This window comes from Canis aureus, chromosome 23, assembly GCF_053574225.1.
Source record: "Canis aureus isolate CA01 chromosome 23, VMU_Caureus_v.1.0, whole genome shotgun sequence".
In the NCBI taxonomy this organism is placed as follows: domain Eukaryota; kingdom Metazoa; phylum Chordata; class Mammalia; order Carnivora; family Canidae; genus Canis; species Canis aureus.
The window spans coordinates 22,055,394-22,079,708 of NC_135633.1; the positions used below are offsets into that span (position 1 = coordinate 22,055,394).

General features: G+C 36.1%; 3 protein-coding genes across 8 annotated transcripts in view; all 3 read left to right on the top strand.

Annotated features, from left to right (window-relative positions):
- The window catches only part of LOC144294780 (olfactory receptor 52E8-like), a 65,691-nt gene extending 42,255 nt beyond the window's left edge, over positions 1-23,436 (top strand). For 2 of the 6 annotated variants that reach the window (XM_077866732.1, XM_077866731.1), the window contains exons 2-4: positions 7,058-7,211; positions 21,132-21,164; positions 21,259-23,436. In XM_077866732.1, the coding sequence (XP_077722858.1) occupies positions 22,192-23,130 (939 nt within the window). In that variant the 5' untranslated portion in view covers positions 7,058-7,211; positions 21,132-21,164; positions 21,259-22,191 and the 3' untranslated portion in view covers positions 23,131-23,436. Of the gene's footprint in view, positions 1-7,057; positions 7,212-10,002; positions 10,189-21,131; positions 21,165-21,258 lie in introns of those variants that run through there. The other 4 variants (XM_077866734.1, XM_077866733.1, XR_013362167.1 and 1 more) reach the window with 3 other exon arrangements.
- On the top strand, positions 151-1,095 carry LOC144295339 (olfactory receptor 52E8). The gene has a single exon (XM_077867722.1). It carries the CDS (start codon positions 154-156, stop codon positions 1,093-1,095), a length of 942 nt encoding a protein of 313 aa, XP_077723848.1. The 5' UTR covers positions 151-153.
- Positions 10,539-11,827, top strand: LOC144295340 (olfactory receptor 52E8-like). The gene has a single exon (XM_077867723.1). It carries the CDS (start codon positions 10,649-10,651, stop codon positions 11,600-11,602), a length of 954 nt encoding a protein of 317 aa, XP_077723849.1. The 5' UTR covers positions 10,539-10,648; the 3' UTR covers positions 11,603-11,827.
- Positions 23,437-24,315: the final 879 nt, after the last annotated feature.

Below are 24,315 nucleotides of genomic sequence, written 5' to 3' on the forward strand. Positions count from 1 at the left end.
CTTAATTCCTTTCTGAATTAGAATGAGAGAAGATCAAAATGTTCTTTTGCATTTTGCCATAATCTGGTCAAAGGAATAAGAGGAGAAGAATTCACTAATGAGAAGTCAATAATTATATGCACAACAGAATTGTGCAAAAGTTCGCCAGAAAGAATGGCTACTCCTAATGACACCCAGTTCCATCCCTCTTCCTTCCTTCTCCTGGGTATTCCAGGGCTAGAAGATGTGCATTTCTGGATCGGATTTCCCTTTTTCTTTGTGTATCTTGTTGCACTCCTGGGGAATGCTGCTGTCCTGTTTGTGATCCAGACTGAGCATAGTCTCCATGAGCCCATGTACTACTTTCTGGCCATGTTGGACTCCATTGACCTGGGCTTGTCCACAGCCACCATCCCCAAAATGTTGGGCATCTTCTGGTTCAGCCTCAGAGATATATCTTTTGAAAGCTGTCTTTCCCAGATGTTCTTCATCCATTTCTTCACTGCCATGGAGAGCATTGTGTTGGTGGCCATGGCCTTTGACCGCTACATTGCCATTTGTAAACCTCTTCGGTACACCATGATCCTCACCAGCAAAATCATCATCATCATTGCAGGCATTGCTATTCTGAGGAGTCTTTGCATGGTGATCCCACTGGTGTTTCTCCTCCTGAGGCTGCCCTTCTGTGGGCACCATATCATCCCTCATACCTATTGTGAACACATGGGCATTGCCCGTCTGGCTTGTGCCAGCATCAAAGTCAACATTCTATTTGGCCTTGGCAACATTTCTCTCTTATTATTGGATGTGCTCCTTATAATTCTCTCCTATGTCAGGATCCTCCATGCTGTCTTCTGTTTGCCCTCCAGGGAGGCTCGACTCAAAGCTCTCAACACCTGTGGCTCCCACATTGGTGTTATCTTAGCCTTTTTCACTCCAGCCTTTTTCTCTTTCTTGACACATCGATTTGGCCACAATATTCCTCAATATATTCACATTTTCTTGGCTAATCTGTATGTAGTTGTTCCACCAGCTTTCAATCCTGTAATTTATGGGGTCAGGACCAAGCAGATCAGGGAGCGAGTCCTGAGGGTTTTCTTTAGGACAGATAGCTAATCAGTCTTGGAAGGTCTGTGTTATATTTCATGTGTCCTGCATTATAAAAAGTAAAGTTACCTTAATTCTAACCCAGTAGGAAAGAGATGAATTATAGGGGAATATTAAGACCAATAATATTATTTATCCAGAAACTGAAACTTTCTTTAATAGTAATAATAGAATGTTGGTGATGATATTAAAATTTATACAAATCTAGTTTATAAGTATTTCCATTTATATTGTTGGATTCTCAAGATAGTACTTTAAAATATATAGCACTTCCTCCACTTTTGAGATGAATATATTTATGTTTAAAAACCATAAGTGATTTATTCAAATTCATTCCATCATTAGTAGGAAGTTGTCATATAAGCCAAAGGGATGTTTTCAAGTTGCAACCCTCCTATATTTCAAGGGGTTTATTAATTGAACAAAATGTAGGTTACCATTGATAATATCTAATAGGTTATAAAGAAGTAATGTGGTAGCTAGAAGTATAAAAAATAATAATATCTTACACTAATATAACATACCTATGCATTGTGAATGCAGTATATATAGAGGTAGATGTCATTATTTTATAAACGTATATGCATATAGTGCTCACTACAATCCTCAGTAGTTATATCATTTTCCTCATGTATATAGGGAAGCCAGCATAATCATGAATTTAGAAATTAAATAAAAGAAAAAGAAAATAATGGGGACTTAGACTGGCTTATGCATTCTTAAATTAATATATTTAATTTATTGAACTATTTCTATAAATGATATTTAGTTAATATAATCATTATATGTATCTATCCATCTATATTAAATTTTGGAATGCTGCATGTGTCTATTTTAAAACATTAAAACAGGTAAGGACACAATCTATTGTCTTTAAGTACTTATATTAGGAAAGTTAGTTCTGAATTAGTTTAGAGAAATAAAAATTTCAGAGAAATAAACTTTTTGAAAGGTGTGGTCATTAACTGTTCCATTCATGGAAGGCTGTAAGATTTTGGAGGAAGACTGTTTTAAGAATATCTTGAGTAAATGCTCTTTATATCTACTTTCTATGCCTTTTATATAGTTAAGATAAAGAAACAGGCAGTAGACTATACTGGTGGCATGCTGAGGAATATATAAAGTAAAATACTTAATTCAACTATGATTCAGTGATCTCCTGGAGCAGTCAGTCATTATGTCAATTATTAGATGACCAGATGAAAGCAGGATGCACTATGCAGAAATATCTGTGCCTTCTAACCATAGACACTATAAAATAATAGAGCACTCTCTGCCCTGGAAGCACAGAAGCCCCAAGGCTTTAATTCACAAATGGGAAGTTGAAAAAACAGCTTCATTTATGTCTCTTTGCTTTTGAGTGTCCTTAATAGTAATGTGTGCCAAACCAGACTTGGTACAGTTGTCAAAAATTCCAAATCACAAATTGGCTACCTGAGGGGGAAGTAAGATAAACACTAATGGAATTGGCAGAGACCAATGCTGAGGCTAGTGTGAGGAACGGGGAGACTAGAAGGCATTTTTAGATCATTGCATCCTGTCCTCTGTCCAAAGACTTCTGAGTATTTAGGCTCAGTTTCTGTCCTTTTCCTGTGGTAGGTTTCAGGGAGTGATGACATGGCACCTCACTCTTTTGGCTCTAAGTGTTATGTGAATCTTCTCTCCTTAGAGCTGGCTCAGTGACACAGAACAGGCAGTTATTGATGAAGTTTAGGCTGGGAGATTGTAGAAGTACTTGATGGTTCCATTCTTAGAGAATATTCTCAGACCATGGTAATGTGACTGAGTCTACTCCAAAGGAACCTATGTGGAAGTGGCAGCTACAGAGGAATTTGGAGAAAGATAGAGCTCAGCCTGGTGGGGGAGGGTACAGAGAGAAGAGTTATCAAGGCATGTGGATAGTGAATGGATAAAGATGTGGTTTATGTATACAATGGAATATTATTCAGCCATTAGAAATGACAAATACCCACCATTTGCTTCGACGTGGACGGAACTGGAGGGTATTATGCTGAGTGAAATAAGTCAATCGGAGAAGGACAAACATTATATGGTCTCATTCATTTGGGGAATATAAATAATAGTGAAAGGGAATAGAGGGGAAGGGAGAAGAAATGGGTGGGAAATATTAGAAAGGGAGACAGAACATGAGAGATTCCTAACTCTGGGAAACGAAGTAGGGGTGGTGGAAGGGGAGGTGGGTGGGGGGTGGGGGTGACTGGGTGACGGGCACTGAGGGGGGCACTTGACGGGATGAGCCCTGGGTGTTATTCTGTATGTTGGTAAATTGAACACCAATAAAAAATAAATTTATTATTAAAAAAAGAGAAAGAAATCACCTGGTGAAAAGTAAAATGGATAAATAAAAAGGATTGCAAGAGTGAATTGGTAGATACGTATTCTTTCTCAATCACATTCAGAGAAAAGTCCCAGAGATCCCAAATACATTTTCATTATTGTTTTTGTCTCTGTATCTTCCTCTGGTTTTGTTTTGTCTTTCTCTCTCAGAATTGCTAGTTATAACAGTTTAAAAATGTGTGTTCTCTGTACGTGTATGAGTGCTTATGTGTGTCTTTAAGAATGATTCTGTTGATGTGTTCATAGAAAGAGCAGATGGTGTTTAAATTGACTGGTGTGGATTGAATGTATATTAATTATGTCTCAGCCATTCAACCAGCACATCTAAATTGTGACGAACAAGATTTTTCTCTGAATGAATTATTTCTCCAAAATAATTCTAAACCCATGGGATTTATTGGGACACAACATTTATTAATGGGGGGGGAGAGTTTATTAGGAGTCATTGAGAAGCATTCTTGGACATTATGACCATTCTGGTAAAATTATAAATAAATGGTCACTAAACATTCTAATGGTGGTAATGAGGAACAGAGAAAGTTTGGCAGGATAGGGGTGCTCCAGGCTGAGGAAACATGAAATAACACTGCAGATTCAAGGATTTTTCTAATGGATCGATTGATGTAAAAGATAAATTCTCTCAGTTGAGTTTTTAGATGCTGGCATTGGCCAAAGGATAGATACCTTTACAAGCAAAGCTGATAAATTTGAACTGTACCTATCCCTGTGGATGATATAGGCCTAACAATCCCTTTAAGCAGAGAGCAAAGGTAATTTGACCTAAATTTTAGAAAATTATTTTGGCTAGAGAGGGATTGATACTCAGATACTTGAGCCTGAATTACTATGTCAGTTCCAGAATTCTGGCAGTGTTTTTCTATTTGGGAAACCCCTGACTGTGAAGAAATTCCTTAATTATTTATTTATGTGAGATCAGGTACCTTATCCTTTGCATTTTGTGCTTTCATCTAAAACAATCATCTGTCTCCTCACTACAGTGTCTCTGAAGATGAACATAAAGCTCTTCTTCCTCAGAAATTGACATTATTTTATATCTTCAAGTGAATTTTAGAGTGCAAGAAGAGATTAGTTGTATAGAAATGGGTGGAAGAAAGGAAGTAAGAAAAACATATTTCTGAGATCTTCATTTTTTATAATACTTTGTATATTTAATCTCAATCCGCAGATTATTTTGTATTTTTGATTTCATTAAGGTGAATTTCATATTTATTATTTTTCATCTATTTTGTTTTAAATTTGTTATTTATTGATTTAAGTTTTTATTTAAATTCATTATTTACCATACAGTGTAATAGTAGTTTCAGGTGTACAATATAGAGATTCAGCAATTCCATATATCAACCGGTACTCATCACAAGTGCACTCCTTAATCTCCATCACCCATTTAACCCAACTCCCTCACCTACCTCCCCTCTGTTAACCATCAATCTGTTCTCTGTAGTTAAAAGTCCATTTCTTGGTTTGCCTCTTTTTCTTTTTCCCCTTTGTTTTATTTCTTAAATTCCACATATAAGTGAAATCATATGGTGTTTGTCTCTCTTATTTAACGTAGCATTATGTTCTCTAGCTCCATCCATGTTGTTATAAATGCAAGATTTCATTCTTTTTTATGGGTAATATTCCATTGTATCCATTCATTTGTTAAGGGACACTTGTGCTCTTTCCACAATTTGGCTATTGTTGATAATGCTGCTATAAACATCAGGATGTATGTATCCCTTTGAATTAGTATTTTTGTATTCTTTTTTTAAATTAATTTATTTTTTGTATTTTTGTATTCTTTAGGTTAAATACCCAGTAGTGCAATTGCTGGATTGTAAGGTAGTCCAAGTTTTAATTTTTTAAAAAAGATTTATTTATTTATTTTAGAGCAAGAGGGAAAGAGGGAGAGAGAGAGCACATGCCCAGAGGGAGGGGCAGAGAAAGAGGGAAAGTCTTAAGATCCAATCTAGGGCAGGATCTCATGACCCTCAAATCAAGACCTGAGCCAAAAACCAAGAGTCAGATGCTCAACCGACTCTGCCATTCCGGTGCCCTCTATTTTTAACTTTTTAAGGAACCACCATACTGTTTTCCAGAGTGGTTGAACCAGTTTGCATTCCCACCACACTGCAAGAGTGTTCCCCTTTCTCAGCATACTCATCCACACTTGTTTTAGTCATTCTGTCTGTTGATTACTTTTTGCTTCAAATGTTTTTGAAGTTATATTTTGAAGTGGATATTCTTGATTTTTATGTATCTTATGTCTCTTCCTTTTAATAATTGTTAACTTGATTCCGTTGTTTCATAACAGGTCTACTAATACACCATAATTTTTCTTATTTTATTTTCTCAGTATCTCAAAAAAAATTAGTAGTGCTTTGTCATTTAAAAATGTTTTATATCTCCCTCTGCCTATGTCTCTGCTTCTCTCTGTGTATGTCTCTCATGAATAAATAAACAAAATCTTTAAAAAGAAAAAAAGGACACTTGGGTGGCTCAGTGGTTGAGCATCTGCCTTTGGCTCAGGTCATGATCCCAAGGTCCTGGTGTCAAGTCCCATATTAGGCTCCCCACAGGGAACCTGCTTCTCCCTCTGCTTGTGTCTCTGCCTTTCTATGTGTCTCTCATGAATAAATAATTAAAATCTTTTTTTAAATAAAAATGTTTTATAAAACATTTGTCATACATACAGAGTTGAAAAATAGGGAGTCAAACAACCATATACCCACATTCAAGAGTTATTAGTATTTTCACATGTATGTTTCACACATGCACATGTGAATATGCATGTAATTTCTGAAACATTTTAAAGTAAATAATATTATGATACTGCACCCCTAAATACTTTAGTAGACTTATCTATAAAACATATTTTTGCAATATAGCCATTATTCCTCTATATGTGCCTCTGTATATGTATGTGTCTTTGTGTATCTATGTGAAATTGTTGAAGGCACTAGGTAGTTTTCTGTGTATTAAATCATTTTTTATATTTTTTATTATATATGGATTAAGGAGCTCTTATTAAGAATACTCTATAAGTGGTGCTCTGAGCTCAATATTGAGTTACATTAGGATATACAGAAAATTTCATTATTCCCTTATTAATGATGCTAGATTTGATTAATGATAAAGTGACAGTGTGACTTCTTTGTAAAGCTCATTTTAGCTGCACCTGATTCTGGACATGGTTATCTGCTTCTTATAAAAGCCAAGTTTGTTTATTAATGTGACAGCTTTTATTTTGAGCAACTTATTTTGCTCTCTCTAGTCCACTCCCCCTGAGAAGGGCTAACAATGTTAGCTGTTTCCTAGATATACTCACAAGGCAAGGAAAGTACATATGGACCAAGAGCTTGAGAGTGCATGAGGCTTTTCAATGGCCATGTGGCTTCTTTGTGGTGCGTGTCCCCCAATGAACACTGAGATGACTATGGCTCTCACTGTCTCATACTTCTTACCTTTTATCCCTTCATTTTTATTTTGGAAAAATGCACATAACCATTTTTAAGTGTACAATTTAGTGTTACTAAATACATTTTTAATGTTTTGCAACCAACACCACCATCTATCTCCTTAACACTGTCCATCTTATAAAATTTCCTTTCAGAAATTTGGTGAGGATGCAATATTATGAAGGAGAGAGTGATCAATATTGTGACATGCAAGAGAAGTCACGAAAAAGAGTGAGAAGAATAAAGGATCATTTCATACTCAGTTATGAGAATAGGTGTCCCATTAAAACATTGAGAAGACAGCAAGTAGTAAGAGTATATTCCAATATGTTAACATTCCCCTCTTTGGCATTGTTTTATTATTTATTCATTGAGGAATATTATTTTGTTATCGCTATGTTCCAGATACTCCTCTAGTGACTGAGCATACAACTATGATGATATTCATGGTCTCTGCCTTCTAGGAACCAATAACCTTGTGAGAATAAGAAAAAAAGGAATGAATAAAATATAGTCTTACATAGGTACAAATGTATTCTAGCAAAATTAGCAGGCTAAGTAAAGAAATAGAGTTCTAAATACAAATTTCATGAAGGGCTTCTTTGAGGCAGGTGTATTTGAGGACAAATTGAATGAAAAGAGAGAATAAGACTTTTGAAAGCATTAGAAAAGGGTGTTCCAGGTTGTGTAAACAGAAAAGAAAAAAAAAACTGGGATGAAAATGACCTAATAATATTTGAGGAAAGGTACCAAGTATCCTGTGGCTAGAATGAAATGAAGGAAGGAGTGAGTGGTGGGAGGTGGCTTTGAAGAACACTTCAAAGGCCAACTGGCCATCCGAAGAAGTTTAGACTGGGTTATGTGAATAAAGAAGGAAGAGGATGAATAGATTAGCAGAGTTTCATCCAATGGAGTAACTGTATCAGGGAGATTGTTTAAATGGTAAAAGCATGAATATTATTATAAGGAGGAGTGAGAGAGCAAAGGAAAGAGAGAGACTGATGAACTGAGGAGGAGAGAGAGAAAGGATTGGTGGACATGATAATGAAGAATATAAGAAAAGATCAAGGCTAATAAACTAGATTTCTAATAGTGGCTTTGAAAATGTAACTTTTCTTTCTTTTTTTTAAATAAATTTATTTTTTATTGGTGTTCAATTTGCCAACATATAGAATAACACCCAGTGCTCATCCCATCAAGTGCCCACCTCAGTGCCCATCACCCAGTCACCCCCATCCCCCGCCCACCTCCCCTTCCACCACCCCTACTTCGTTTCCCAGAGTTAGGAGTCTTTCATGTTCTGTCTCCCTTTCTGAGATTTCCCACTCATTTTTTCTCCTTTCCCCTTTATTCCCTTTCACTATTTTTTATATTCCCCAAATGAATGAGACCATATAATGTTTGTCCTTCTCCAATTGACTTATTTCACTCAGCAGAAAATGTAATTTTGAAAGAAGAAATCATACAATTATATCATCTTGGCAAAAGGATTGATTAATTAGGAAAATACAGAATCAATGGAAAAATCTTGTCCTGTAGTCTCAATGTAGAGATAAAGAGTTTGCAAAAGAGATTCCCTAGTGGCTATTAATTAAACCATGTTAAAGTCTCAAAGATACAATAATACCTATCACAAGGGAAGCAGGGCTTTAATAAAAACATAAATACTTTCTCTTCAGCATATTAAGTAGTGTGCTCCGCAAAGACACCATGTGGTGTTACAAAGTGTTGCTTCTTAGAGATTTAGACATCAAGGTAAGTCATATCAAGATTAAAGTGTGGAATACAGTGGAAGAGATGGGTAAAGGGCTATGCCAAATATGTATAGATAGATGGAAGTCAGGTCAAAGTATGAAGATGTAAAGCACAATCACACTCATGACTTCCCAGGACTACACTCATGATTTTCTAAATAAATAAAATAGTTTTCCTAAATATGTGTATACCTATGACCAACTAAAGTCTCATAGGCAAAACCAATATGACTGCAAAGCCAATGAGGAATAAAATGCACTGATATATCCTGTATCCATTTAGCTATTGTTTCTGAATCCATCTATAAGTGTCAAATATGATAGCAAAAGGGAAAGGGACTACTATATTTCTTCTAAAAAGTACTAAGTAACTAAAGAATATCAAATATATATTTGAATGCAAAAATTTGTGAAGTTATTTATGAAGCATGGACTTAAGGGATACTTTTGTAAAAACAGAACCCAAGATTAAGGTTATAAAGGGAATGATGACCATGAGATTAAGGGTTTAGTAGAGATTAAATGAGAGCATCCATATTATCTCTTCTCACCCTCTTCAGATATGTGACAAGGAAGGAAGCATTTATGTGGACTGTGGTGGAGATAAATGGAATATGGTAGAAAAAGAAGATTTAAGGTTGAGGAAATGACTGCTGGAGAATTACAGGGAGGGCCTTAGAATTAAGAATTTACAGAGGAAGGGCAGCCTTGGTGGCTCAGTGGTTTAGCACTGCCTTTGGCCCAGGGCATGATTCTGAGACCCCGGGGGTAGAGTCCCACGTCCGGCTTCCCGCATGGGGCCCTCTGTCTGTGTCTTCTTCCCTTCTCCCTCTGTCTGTGTCTCTGCCTCTCTCTCTCTGTGTCTCTCATGATTAAAGAAAAAAAAATCAGAGAGGAAGGACTGGAATCTAGTCTTCTTTCTGAACACAATCCAGGCTGTAGGTTATATAAATAAACGTTGAAATAATAGATATGTACACAGTTGTAGAATTAAGTGACTGGGTGCTTTCAGAAATATTTGTAGACTTAGAAATGATGTTTTCTCTGAAGAAAAGAAGGTCTATTTACAAGGAATCTTTTGGGGGGCTCAGTTGGTTAAACATCCGACTCTTGGTTTTGGCTCAGATCATGATCTCTCACGGTTATGAGATCAAGCCCAAGTCATCAGGCTCTGCACTCAGCAGGAGTCTGCTTGAGGATTCTCTTCCTCTGCCCCTTCCTCTCTCTCTCTCTCAAATAAATATTTAAAAAATCTTTTGGAAAATCCACAATTATAAGTGGAATAAATTGATTTTCTAGGGATATGGGATATGGTCTATTTTATTTTTTGTTTGTATTTTATGCAGCTCTAAAAGTAAGTAAGAGATAATGAGCACTGAAGAGTCCATATGATGAAGTTTTGGAATATAGGTGAGGTCTGGAGCCAATGACCAAGAAAGAATTCTTGAGATGTCTTTGGTGAAAAATAGTGGTTTTACTAAAGCATGGTGACAGGACCCATGGGCTGGAAGAGCTGCTGCCCTGGTAAAATAAATAAGGTAAAATAAATTTTACCTTTATTGTTTGCATGTACCTAATAAGGGAATAGTTGAGATTATAAATACTAAAAAAAATCACCATGCACTTTAAGTGTGTTTAAAAGTACCAGATATGCAGAGCCTGGAACTTTATTTTCCAACCTGATTTTATATAAATTTCTGATTATGAACTTCTGTATAGCAGAGAGATGGTTTTCTCCTATTCCTTCTTCATGTCTAACATTTTCTAGTATGGGAAGTGGCTGCAGAGTCAGGTTGATTCTGAGGCTGTTTTACACTTAAGTGGGGCTAGCAGAATATGAGGAAAATAGTTTATGTTAATTCTGAGTAGAAACAAAGAAAGGTTACCTTGCTGTTTTACATTTTACCAGGAATCTGAATAAAGGGAAAAGAGGAGAAGAATTCACCAATGAGAAGTCAATGATTATATGCACAACAGAATTGTGCAAAAGTTATGCCAGAAAGAATGGCTACACCTAATGATACCCAGTTCCATCCCTCTTCGTTCCTCCTCCTGGGTATCCCAGAACTAGAAGATGTGCAGTTCTGGATCGGATTTCCCTTTTTCTTTGTGTATCTTGTTGCACTCCTGGGGAATACTGCTGTCCTGTTTGTGATCCAGACTGAGCATAGTCTCCATGAGCCCATGTACTACTTTCTAGCCATGTTGGACTCCATTGACCTGGGCTTGTCCACAGCCACCATCCCCAAAATGTTGGGCATCTTCTGGTTCAGCCTCAGAGATATATCTTTTGAAAGCTGTCTTTCCCAGATGTTCTTCATCCATTTCTTCACTGCCATGGAGAGCATTGTGTTGGTGGCCATGGCCTTTGACCGCTACATTGCCATTTGTAAACCTCTTCGGTACACCATGATCCTCACCAGCAAAATCATCATCATCATTGCAGGCATTGCTATTCTGAGGAGTCTTTGCATGGTGATCCCACTGGTGTTTCTCCTCCTGAGGCTGCCCTTCTGTGGGCACCATATCATCCCTCATACCTATTGTGAACACATGGGCATTGCCCGTCTGGCTTGTGCCAGCATCAAAGTCAACATTCTATTTGGCCTTGGCAACATTTCTCTCTTATTATTGGATGTGCTCCTTATAATTCTCTCCTATGTCAGGATCCTCCATGCTGTCTTCTGTTTGCCCTCCAGGGAGGCTCGACTCAAAGCTCTCAACACCTGTGGCTCCCACATTGGTGTTATCTTAGCCTTTTTCACTCCAGCCTTTTTCTCTTTCTTGACACATCGATTTGGCCACAATATTCCTCAATATATTCACATTTTCTTGGCTAATCTGTATGTAGTTGTTCCACCAGCTTTCAATCCTGTAATTTATGGGGTCAGGACCAAGCAGATCAGGGAGCGAGTCCTGAGGGTTTTCTTTAGGACAGAGAGCTAATCAGTCAGAGGTCTTGGAAGGTCTGTGTTATATTTCATGTGTCCTGCATTATAAAAAGTAGAGTTACCTTATGTCTAACCCAAAAGAAAAGAGGAAGAATTGAGAGGGGGAATATTGTGACCAGTAACATTAATTATCTTTGAGTGGAATTTTATATTTAAAGTTATGTATCATTGATGATATCAGATTGGGAAAATTTGATATCCACTTGCAAAATAAGTTAATTTAGATCCTTACTTCACATCATAGAAAAAATTAACGTGCAATGGACTAGGTCTCTGGTAAAGTATAAAATCCAGTGTTAAAATTATTTGTAATATTTCTCACATAAAATTTTATATTTATGACAATAATAGCAAGAAATATATTTAAATGATTGATTAGACTTCACTAAACTTAATATATATATTTTTCTTCAGGAGATACTAGTAATAAAATGAAAAAGGAAGTCATAATCTGAGAGAAAATATTTATACCTCATGTGTACAATAAAGGGGTTATATAAAAAATAAAGAATTCTTGTAATTCAATTATGAAGAATCAAATTAATTAAAATAGAAAAGTAGCATACATACATTTGTTAAAACCTAAATAACTAGTCATTAGGAGCATATAAATGATCTTTATAATTCATCACTATGGATAACGCATATTAAAACTATAGTGTTGAATGTCAACCCCTCTCTCTGTCCAATACAAACTTCCTTAAAGGTCTACTTACTGAGAATACTTCTCAGTTTATCTTCTACATGAACCTCTCTATCTCAGAAACTATTTCTATAGAACAAAGTTGACAATGGTTTTCTTTCTTTATGATGTATTTTCACCATTTTTGTGTCATGCTTTATATTTTTACTTTAAGTTTTTGTTTGTTTGTTTGTTTCTGGACTTTTTTATTTTTTAAAAGATTTTATTTGTTTATTCATGAGAGACACAGAGAGAGACAGAAAAATAGGCAAAGGGAGAAGCGGGCTCCCAGTGGAGAGCCCAGTCGGGACTCAATCACAGGACCCTGGGATCACAACCTGAGTCGAAGGCAGGGGCTCAACCACTGAGTCACCCAGATGCCCTTTTTTCTTCTTTTTTAATACACACTGCAGTTTTACAGAGGTAAGCATAAGGCTACTCCCACATGTTACTACACAAAAGTTTACAAAACCTTGTATCATTTTTTTTGGTAAATTTATTTTATTTATATGTTTATAAGTTTTTACTTAAATTATGATTAGTTAACATACAGTCTAATATTAGTTTCAGGTATACAATATAGTGATTTAACACTTCCATATCTTGGTTATTGTAAATAATACTCAATAAACATAGGGATACATATATATTTTCAAATTAATGTTTTCATTTTCTTTGGGTAAATACCCAGTAGTGGAATTATTGTATCATATGGTATTTCTATTTTTAATTTTTTGAGAAAACTCTGTGCTGTTTTCCACATGGCTGCACCAATTTACATTCCCATCAACAATGCATGAAGGTTTCTTTTTCCTTACATCCTTGCTAACACTTGTATTTCTTGTCTTTTTTATTCTAACCATTGTGGCAGGTGTGAGGTGACATCTCATTGTGGTTTTCCTTTGAATTTTTCTGATGATTAGTTATAGTGAGCATCTTTTCACGTGGTTGTTGCCTATTTGTATATCTTCCTCTTTTTAGAAATGTACTTGTGTCTTCTATCCATTTTTTAATTGGATTATTTTTGGTGTTGAATTGCATAAATTCTTTATATTTTGGATATTAACTCCTTATTGGATATGTCATTTGCAAATATATTCTCTCATCCAGTAGGTTGCTTTTTGTTTTGTTCATGGTTTCTTTTAAACTCAAAATGGATAAACACGTAAATGTGAGACTTGAAACCATAACATATGCAATAATTTCTTTGACATTGGCTATAGCAGCATTTTTCTAGGTATGTCTCTTAAGAGAAGAGAAACAAAAGCAAAAACAAAATGTTGCATCAAAATAAAAAGCTTTTGTATAGTGAAATGTATTTCTTTTTAGATGAAATTATGTCTTTCTGCAGTTTTATAAAAAATATAAAGAGCAGAAATCCTTTAAAATATTGCTTCTATGTCATTTTCTATCTCCTTGCTCATGTTAAATTCTAGTTAAATGTAAGTGGCTTGATTATTTATTACTGTTTTGTCAACTTGTTGTTTAGAGGCATGAAGGCATAAAACAAACTAATTCATCTCATAAATTTTATTGACTGGAAATTTAGAAAGGTTAAGCAAAAACTACTTTTCTCTGCTTCATAATGTTTAAGACCTGAGGTATAATCATTCAAATTGCTGAGAGTGACCCGTATGACTGGTGGCTGTAACTAGTGGGCATTCAACTAATTTCTACTTTCATGTCTAGTTTCTAGGCATAGCTGAAGGACTGACCTCGGACCCTTATCTGGAATCTGCATGTGATTTTTCCAGTATGGTGGTCTTAGGATCAAGCTTCTTACAAAGGCCCTAACAAATAGTCGTCCCAGCAGTATAAGATGGGAGTTGCATGGTCTATTAAAACCAATTCTGGGAAATTATATAGCACTACTTTGACCATACTGTACTGTTTTAAATAGCCACTTGCCTCCTCAAACACACAGAAAAACCACACTTTTTGATGAGTGAAGTGTCAATACTTTTTAAAGAATACAAGCTACTCTTTCAAAATAAAACACTCAGCAAATTAGGAATGGAAGAGAACTTCTCACCACAAAGGACATTTTTGAAAAATCCACACTAACATTATATTTAATGATAAAAGACTGAACAGTTTTCCCCTAAAATAAGGAATAGGACAATACTTCCTGTTCTCATTCTTGGTATTCAACACAGTATTGAAAGTTCTAACCAGAGGAATTAGCAATACACATAAAAAAAACTACTGGACTTAATGAATATATTAATATTTTCATATTTATTTATAATAAAATATTCAGCAAAGTTGCAGGGAAAAAAGGAAACACACAACAACAATATATTTCTATAAACTCTCAATGAAAAATATGAAAAGTAAGTTAAAACAATTCTTTTTATACTATCTTAAAAGAATAACATACCCAGAAACACATTTAAACAAAATTTGCACAACAAAAATTATAAAACATTGATGATATTTTGAAAGAACTAAGTAAATGAAAATACATCCTTTGTCCATAGATTGAAGACTTTATATTGTTAAAATGGCTAATGGTTAATGGTTAATATTATGGTTAATAATATGGTTAATAATATGGTTAATATTCTCCATGGCATTCTATAGATTTAATGCAATTGTTATTAAAATTTCAATAGACTTTGCAGAAATAGAAACCTAGATCTTAAAATTCATACTAAATTTCAAGGATTGCCAAATAGTCAAAATGATCTTAAAAAACCCCACCAAGGTTAAAAGACTCATACCTCTTACAAAGTTATGGTAATTAATACACTATGATGCTGGCATAAGGATAGACATATAGATAAATGGAATAGGGATGAAATTCAAGAAATAAACTCAAGTATATATAGTCAAATATCTATGTTCATGACTATTCAAAAGAGGAACAAAAAGTTTCTTTAAAAATAGTAATGGAGGAGTGCCTGGGTGGTTCAGTTGTTTGTGTTTGCCATAGGCTCAGATCATGATCTCATGATCCTGGGATCCAGCCCTGCATTCAGCTCCCTGCTCAGTGGGGAGTCTGTTTCTTCCTCTGCCTCCCTCCCTCCAATTTGTGCTCACTCTCTCTCTCTCTCAAATAAAGAAAATCTTGAAAAAATAAAAAAAATGAAATGACAATGGAACAGCCAGATATCCACTGCAAAAGAATTAAGTTGGATCTTTGCCTCATATCACACACATACACACACAAAGGGAATGAAAATGAATCAAAGGTTTAAATACAAAAACAATAAATATGAAAATATTGGAAGAATACAAAGGAGTAAATCTTTGTGACCTTGAATTTGGCAATAATTATTTAGGTATAATACCAATTATGTAACAAGAGAAAAATTGATAAATTGGACCTCATCAAAATTTAAAAAGTGCATCAAGTGACACCTCAAGAGTGAAAAAAGAACCTGTAAAATGGGAAAAAAATGTTTGCAAACCATATATTTAAAAAGGGTATAGTACCCAGAATATACAAACAAGTCAACAATCAAACACAACTCAATCAGAAAATGGGCAAGGAACTTGAGTAGACATTTCTTTAAATAGATAATGTAAATGGCCAACATGCCCTTGAAAATGTGCTCCACAGCATTAGTCATTAGTGAAATGCAAATCAAATTCATGAGATATCATAATACATACAATGAAAGCTGTAATAATTTTTTAAAAGACAAGCAAGTATTGATGAGAATGTGAAATGGGATTCCTCATATATTTTTGTTTGAAACATAAAATAGTGCAAGTGCTGTAGAAAACAAATGAGTGGTTCCTCTAAAATTCAAAACTAGACTTATATATGACCCAATAATTCTATTCCTAGATATATACTTGGAAGAAGTGAAAATAGGTGTCCAAACAAAAACTCCTATGCTACCATTTTTAATGGCACATTAATTTATTTTAATAAATTTATTTTTTATTGGTGTTCAATTTGCCAACGTACAGAATAACACCCAGTGCTCATCCCTTCAAGTGCCCCCCTCAGTGCCCGTCACCCAGTCACCCCCACCCCCCACCCTCCTCTCCTTCCACCACCCCTAGTTCATTTCCCAGAGTTAGGAGTCTTCATGTTCTGTCTCCCTTTCTGATATTTCCTACCCATTTCTTCTCCCTTCCCTTCTATTCCCTTTCACTATTATTTATATTCCCCAAATGAATGAGAGCATATAATGTTTGTCTTTCTCCGATTGACTCATTTCACTCAGCATAATACCCTCCAATTCCACCCACGTTGAAGCAAATGTATTTGTCATTTCTAATGGCTGAGTAATATTCCATTGTATACATAGATGTTTTACATTAGATGAAAAGTGGAAGCAACTCAAGTGTTCATCCTTTAAGGAATGGATAAACAACATGTAGCATAACCATAGAATTGAATAATATTCCTCCATAAAAACAATGAAATACTGGCACATGCTGCTACATGTCTGAAACTTAAAACATTATGGAAAGTGAAAGAAGTCACGTACAAAAGGCTGCAGGTTGTATGAAACTCAGGCTGGGGAAATCCACAGTGACAGAAAGCAAATTGATGGTTTCCAGGGTCTGAGGAAAGGGGGAAATGTGCAGTGGTTGCTTCATGAATATAGGGTTTTCCTTTGAAGTGATAAAAATACTCTGGAACTAGATAGTGGTGATGGTAGCAAAACATTATATATGCTCTAAATGTCACTAATGGTAAACTTTATGTATATTTTCCCACAATTAAAAAAATTAAAAATAATATCACATTTATTCTGCCTACATTTATTTACCTTCCTCCTTCATGTAAATCAAACATACATACAGAAGTTCCTATCCTGTTATACTCTAATGCTTAGTCTCAAGAGACATTATCTCACTATCTAAATCAGTTTCAGGTGCACATGAGACTGTGTGTTTGTTTCATTGAGTATGATTTATCTTTGTATAGAGACCTCTGATCTCATGCAGAAAGTATCCTGGCCCACACACATCCAACATAAAATAATGAAACAGGCGCAGCACAAGTATACAAGACATTTCAATTCAAAAGAGGAAAATGAGAGGGACACAGTGATCATTGGCCCATGGCCATGGAGAACATAATTGCTGATTATTGCTCTGGAAGTGATCCCTATTGCTCTTGGTTTTGCCTTCTGTAGTCTTGGTTCTACCACCTAAGTCATACTTTTTATTATTTATTTATTTATTTATTTATTTATTTATTCATTTATTTATATGTTTTATTTATTTATTCATGAGAGGCACACACACACACACACAGAGACAGAGACACAGGCAGAGGGAGAAGCAGGCTCCATGCAGGGAGCCCAACTTGGGACTCAATCCCGGGTCTCCAGGATCACACCCTGGGCTGAAGGCGGTGCTAAACTGCTGGGCCACCGGGGCTGCCCTTTTTTTTTTTTTTTTTTTTAAAGATTTTATTTATTTATTCATGAGAGGCAGAGAGAGAGAGAGAGAGAGAGAGAGAGAGGCAGGCAGAGGGAGACATACTTCCTTTTTAATAGAAAGCAGGTTATATTGCCCCTTGGCAATTGTTCTCCACTTCCTTCTTGCCTGTCAAAATTAAGTTGTTCAAAGTCTTCTTTTCCTTTTGTATTGTATCTGTCTCTTTCATTCCAAGCTGATATAAGTTCCTTAAAGTTTTGTGGGGTTTCTTATGTGTCAGTTTACAAATCTGGACTATTAAACAAAAGCCACAGTTAGAATTCCCTTTAAGATACATCTTTCTCTACTTCACTCCTTCTGTGAGGCTTCCTTAGGAGTAATGTCATTAAGATTCTTAGTAGCTTTAGATTAATAGAGTCTGTGAGGCATGCCCTTAACATTCTGTCAGAAATGATGTATGAGAAAGTACCTTAAGTCTTTGAGATCTTAAAGATTTTATAGTCACAGTCTTGGTATGATCTTTGCCTTGGAGCTGTTTCTTGTTTTGAGAATGGTTTGCAGTGAAGAGAAGATGAGAATGGAAATAGACTTGATTTTAAAAAGCAGTACATCTCTATTTTCTCTAAATTTTGTTTGAAAGCCAAATAATCTAATCTTTAACTCTTCTTTATCTATCCAAATTTTATTATACATAGCTAAAAGAAACTACCTAGTACTTCTGACACCCTGCCTGGAAATCTCTTTGGCCAAATCCACCAGTTCATTTTAAGTATTTTTTTCCAGTTATTGAATGCAATAGCTTGGCCAAATTTTATATCTCTATATAGAAAAGATCCTTTTTACCTTAGCTTGCAATTCTGTCTTCCTCACCTTTCTTCTGCCCCCATTGGCAGTCCTATTAAGGCCCATCAGTCTTGGGATCCCTGGGTGGCTCAGCGGTTTAGCACCTGCCTTTGGCCCAGGGCGCGATCCTGGAGATCCGGGATGGAATACCACGTCGGGCTCCCGGTGCATGGAGCCTGCTTCTCCCTCTGCCTGTGTCTCTGCCTCTCTCTCTCTCTCACTGTGTGCCTATCATAAATAAATAAAAATTAAAAAAAGAAATGCCCATCAGTCTTCATCTCTATGCACAGCTGTCAAATCAATGACACATGTTTTAGGTTTTAATAAGATGGAACCAGGTTTAAGGTAGCCAAGTTTCTTCTGGTTTTCTATTCTTTTGTATGTATCATCCTGAAACTTAATGGTATACAGTCAACAGATATATATTTTATTATGTTCACATATTTTTAATAATAAATTTATTTTTTATTGGTGTTCAATTTGCCAACATACAGAATAGCACCCAGTGCTCATCCCGTCAAGTGCCCCCCTCAGTGCCCGTCACCCAGTCACCCCCACCCCCACCCTCCTCCCCTTCCACCACCCCTAGTTCATTTCCCAGAGTTAGGAGTCTTCATGTTCTGTCTCCCTCTCTGATATTTCCTACCCATTTCTTCTCCCTTCCCTTCTATTTCCTTTCACTATTATTTATATTCCCCAAATGAATGAGAGCATATAATGTTTGTCCTTCTCTGATTGACTCATTTCACTCAGCATAATACCCTCCAGTTCCACTCACGTTGAAGCAAATGGTGGGTATTTGTCATTTCCAATGGCTGAGTAATATTCCATTGTATACATAAAACACATCTTCTTTATCCACTCATCTTTCGATGGACACCGAGGCTCACATATTGTATAGTTCAGGAATTAAAAAAAAACATACTGAGGAAAGTTCTTTATTTTCTCTACAAAAGTTAAGAGTATAAGTTAGGGTAGCTGAAATGGATAAAGTTGTTTTAAAGAACTTCAATAGGTGGAGTAGGTCACCCTAAACTAGTCTCTTCACTTTGATGTCTGGGGTCCAGGCTAGGAAAGTGGATAGATGGGCTCAGCTAACACTCTTATATGGAGCTAAGCTCTGTAAATTTCCTTGTGTCTGAGTGGCTTTCCTCTACCCTGATCATCAGTCCCTTTCCTTGCTCCTGTAATCATTAAACAATTAGTGGGGGTAATGATAAGTAAGAAGTTTAGCTCAACTTTTGAGCTTCCTTCTTTACAGGATCTTGTCTCCTCATATATTTTTGCTTTATCTTGTCTTTCACAAGAATAGGTCATGAGGAGTGGGGCAAAGGAATTATAGAAACATCGATTTAGGCTATAACACAGATGATGTAGAACCAAAAGAGCAAGGGCAGACTGATGGAATATAACATTGGCGAAGGTAGCTGATAAACATCTTGACAGCTCAAGTATTAATCAGGAGCTTAGACTTTTAATTTTGAAAGCAGAAAAGATACAGAATCTCAATTGAAAGGAAAGAGTAGATGGTTCTTGCCCTGTAGTTCCAGTGAGGATGGGGAGGTCTTTTAGAACCCTCCAGTGAATATCACAGTTGATGCTAAGAAACAGGGGAGACTACAGCCGGATCCCACTGGAAGCAGGGCAGCTGCATCAATATAAATGCCTACTCCTTGCATAGGAAAGTGTGGATCCAGAGAAATGTCGGACAATGTTTCCAAAGTCCATCCTCTCAGAGACATTTGGAAAGCTAGGTAAGGCTGTGTTGTCCTTGGTTAGGGCTGTGGGAAATAGCATGAGAAATGGGAAATGAGTTCAGGCTTACCCAGAATAGGGAGAGGGAAGGAAAGTAAGGACATAATACAGATAAATGCAGGAAATGCATAAATATAGGGAAAAAGGTAAAGAGAATACACAAACAAGATTTGGGCATTACCAAATTTTATACTCATAAACAATCATGGTCACAGATATTCCTATGAGTATATATATCTCTTTGCCTTTTTAGTCTCATCCATGCAGCCCCAGGTGACATGCAGAATGAAATTCTGTATCATCTCAGCTACTTTTTCTTACCTTATATACTAGGAAACTAATGTGAATATTAAGAGATCAATGACCACATTTCCTTGGTAACTGACACATTTCCAGGCCTAATAAATTAGATAAACAGGTATGTTTTTTAACAGTGAAATTCATGGATGAAACATCATGAAGGATAACTATGAATGCTGGTAGAGTTTGTTTCATTTTGTCTTGTCTTATCTTGAATAGGGTCCAAAACCAAGGTGAAAAGGTAGCTGAGTCATGGGATAGCACGTGGGTAGTTCTGGTTATTTCGGAGTAGCATATACCATGGGACTGGGAATTAGGGATGGATAAGATGAAAAGGTGCACAGTAGAGTTTCTCAACTTTGGCACTATTGATATTTGGGGGCATATCATTCTTTGTTCTGGGAGTGGGGGCTGTTCCATGAACTGTGGGATGTTTAGCAGCATTTCTGGCACCTACCCAATAGATACTGGTAACACTTCCCTCAAATTCTGACAGTCAGAGATATTTCCAGACATTAACAAGTATACCCTAGGGAGAAAATGACCACTGGTTGAAAAACACTGGAATAATCATTTCTCCTTTTATCATTTACAGGACATGAAATGGTATTTATGTATGTGGGGCAAGGTAAGTGGGTAGGTGGAGGCCGTGGAATATGGTAAAGTAATGAGTAACATGATGTGGAATTGAGAAAATGATTGTCTTGTACAATTTGTTTCAGGAAGGTAGAAATCATGGTCCCCAGGAGGAGAGGCTGGGGCCCAGTCACATCACTCTACCTGGCAAATATTTGAGGATATGTCAATATATATTGATGGAATATATCAGTATACACAAACTTACGGAATGAATAAATGACTATTGGTTAACTGATTTGGAAATGTGGCTGTTGAAGCACTCAGGAGGATACATACTCATAGGAGGTTAATGCTCCCAGAAAATTAGGGGTGGGAATGAGATTGGTTTCCTTCTTTGGATGTAAATATCAATCTACAATTCTACAATCTTACAATCTAGTTCACTTGAGTGCTGGTTGTTTTTATGACTTTCCTCTGACTTTCACTTAAACTTTTTTTTCCCTGAGAATTTGTATTACACATACAATAGTTTCAGGTGCATGAGTAAACAAAACTAAATTTGTTGTCTCTGTTTCAGAATCAAAGAGAGGTATATGCACAAACACACACATATACATATATATGTATAACATACATATACATAAGCACACACAAAACTCACATTAATAGTCCTCAAATTCCCCAATAAGAGAATGGGTTGAATTACATATAGTAAAGCATTTTTCATATAAATTAAATGCAGTGCCTGTAACTCCATGAAATACAAAGAACAAAACCCTGCCTTGAATATCTACCTGATAGATGGATATTCTTCTTCCCTCTCTTGTTCAATCTTTAATATAGGGGAATGATCTGAGGAATAGAGAGACTTGCTCTATTCCTAGAGCCCTCTGATGTTCTGCTAAGGATGACAGATAAGTTTTGATAATATTGGAAGAAATGGGAGAAAATGAATACTGCACACTCATTTTGCATTTAACCAAGAGTCAGGAAAAAGATGAAATTGGAGCAAGAGTCACTAATGGGAAGTTGACATCTAACATGGTTATATCCAGTCACCAACAATAACAGAGACAATGTCCACTCTTAATGATACCCAATTTCACCCTTCTTCATTCCTACTCTTGGGTATACCAGGGCTAGAAGATGTGCATTTCTGGATCGGATTTCCCTTTTTCTTTGTGTATCTTGTTGCACTCCTGGGGAATACTGCTGTCCTATTTGTGATCCTGACTGAGCATAATCTCCATGAGCCCATGTACTACTTTCTGGCCATATTGGACTCCATTGACCTGGGCTTATCCACAGCCACCATCCCCAAAATGTTGGGCATCTTCTGGTTCAGCCTCAGAGATATATCTTTTGAAAGCTGTCTTTCCCAGATGTTCTTCATCCATTTCTTCACTGCCATGGAGAGCATTGTGTTGGTGGCCATGGCCTTTGACCGCTACATTGCCATTTGTAAACCTCTTCGGTACACCATGATCCTCACCAACAGAATCATCATCATCATTGCAGGCATTGCTATTCTGAGGAGTCTTTGCATGGTGATCCCACTGGTGTTTCTCCTCCTGAGGCTGCCCTTCTGTGGGCACCACATCATCCCTCATACCTATTGTGAACACATGGGCATTGCCCGTCTGGCTTGTGCCAGCATCAAAGTCAACATAATATTTGGTCTTGGGGATATGTCTATTTTATTATTGGATGTGCTTCTTATTACTCTTTCCTATGTCAGGATCCTCCATGCTGTCTTCTGCTTGCCCTCCAAGGAAGCTCGACTCAAAGCTCTCAACACCTGTGGCTCCCACATTGGTGTTATTTCAGCCTTTTTTACTCCAGCATTTTTCTCTTTCTTGACACATCGTTTTGGCCACAACATCCCCCAGTATATCCACATTTTTTTAGCCAATCTATACATCGTTGTTCCACCAGCTCTCAATCCTGCAATCTACGGGGTCAGGACCAAGCAGATTAGAGAGCGGGTTTTGAGGATTTTTTTTAAAGACATTTAACCATTGGTAGTCCTAGAATTACAGTTCATATTTGCTCCATTCACTCATTAGAAGGGGGTTATCATTTTAAAAGATAGAAGTAGCAAAGGTGAATATGAACATTTCTTTCTCTGTAATCCATTGAGTTTACAGATAATAATAAATTTATTGGTGATAATATTACAATTTTTAAGTATTGCATCTTTTACAAAATGCTTATACTTATACTATTTGATAATCAAGGTAGTCCTATAAAGTCATTACTATATTCACAAGCTTTCAAGTGAGAGTTTGATGCTGAGTATTGCTAAATTATTCATCTGAAAATTCAGCTGTTAGGAATAGATTCTTAAAAAAAAAAGGAATAGATTCTTAAGTCAGGTAGTTTTAGAATTATACTAGTTTCTGAATCACCAGAAGAAATATGAAAGCAACAGAATGAAATTTGTTCAAGGATTATACATAATTTTGGTGACAGAATTCTAAAACACTAATGACATTATTTAACTTACTATGATTTACTGTTCTAAATAATCTACTTACAGTAAGACACCTATTTCTTATGTGAATCCTATGATGTAATCACTTAATATTTGTATTTTCATATAAATAAACTGTAGATGAAAAACTTCTCCATAAAAAGGTATGATTGATATTTTGGCCCCAGGCATCTAGAGAAATAGAAGGCATGCATTTAGAAATGAAATAAAGAGAGCAGGAAATAATGGTACATGATTATGAAAGATACATTCATTAAGTGAATATTTATTAACTTCTGCATGTGCTGAATGATACGTGGCTGGTTGGTGATAGACAGTTGGAAAGACAGGATCCAATATTCTAAGAAACCAATGATGGCAGTTAGGCTACTAAGGCAAAGAACATCATGCTATAGGATTACATATTAACCTATATTTGGGAGGCGCTTTATAGAAACTTTGTAATAATATTAAATAAATATTCAGAAGCTGGGCTAATATATTAAAAATAGCCACATGAAACTAGAACTGTATTTGACTTTTTTTCAATTTCTAAAATAGTCATATGGAAAATTATTGCCCTAGTCATAAAGGAGGTTTTATTTTTTGTTTGTTTCATTTTGATTTCTTTCCTTAGAGAGAGGGAAGGGATGCACGTGGTGGGAAGGGGCAGAGGGAGAAGGAGAGAAAATCTCTGGTAGACTTTCCATTGGGTGAGGACCCCAGA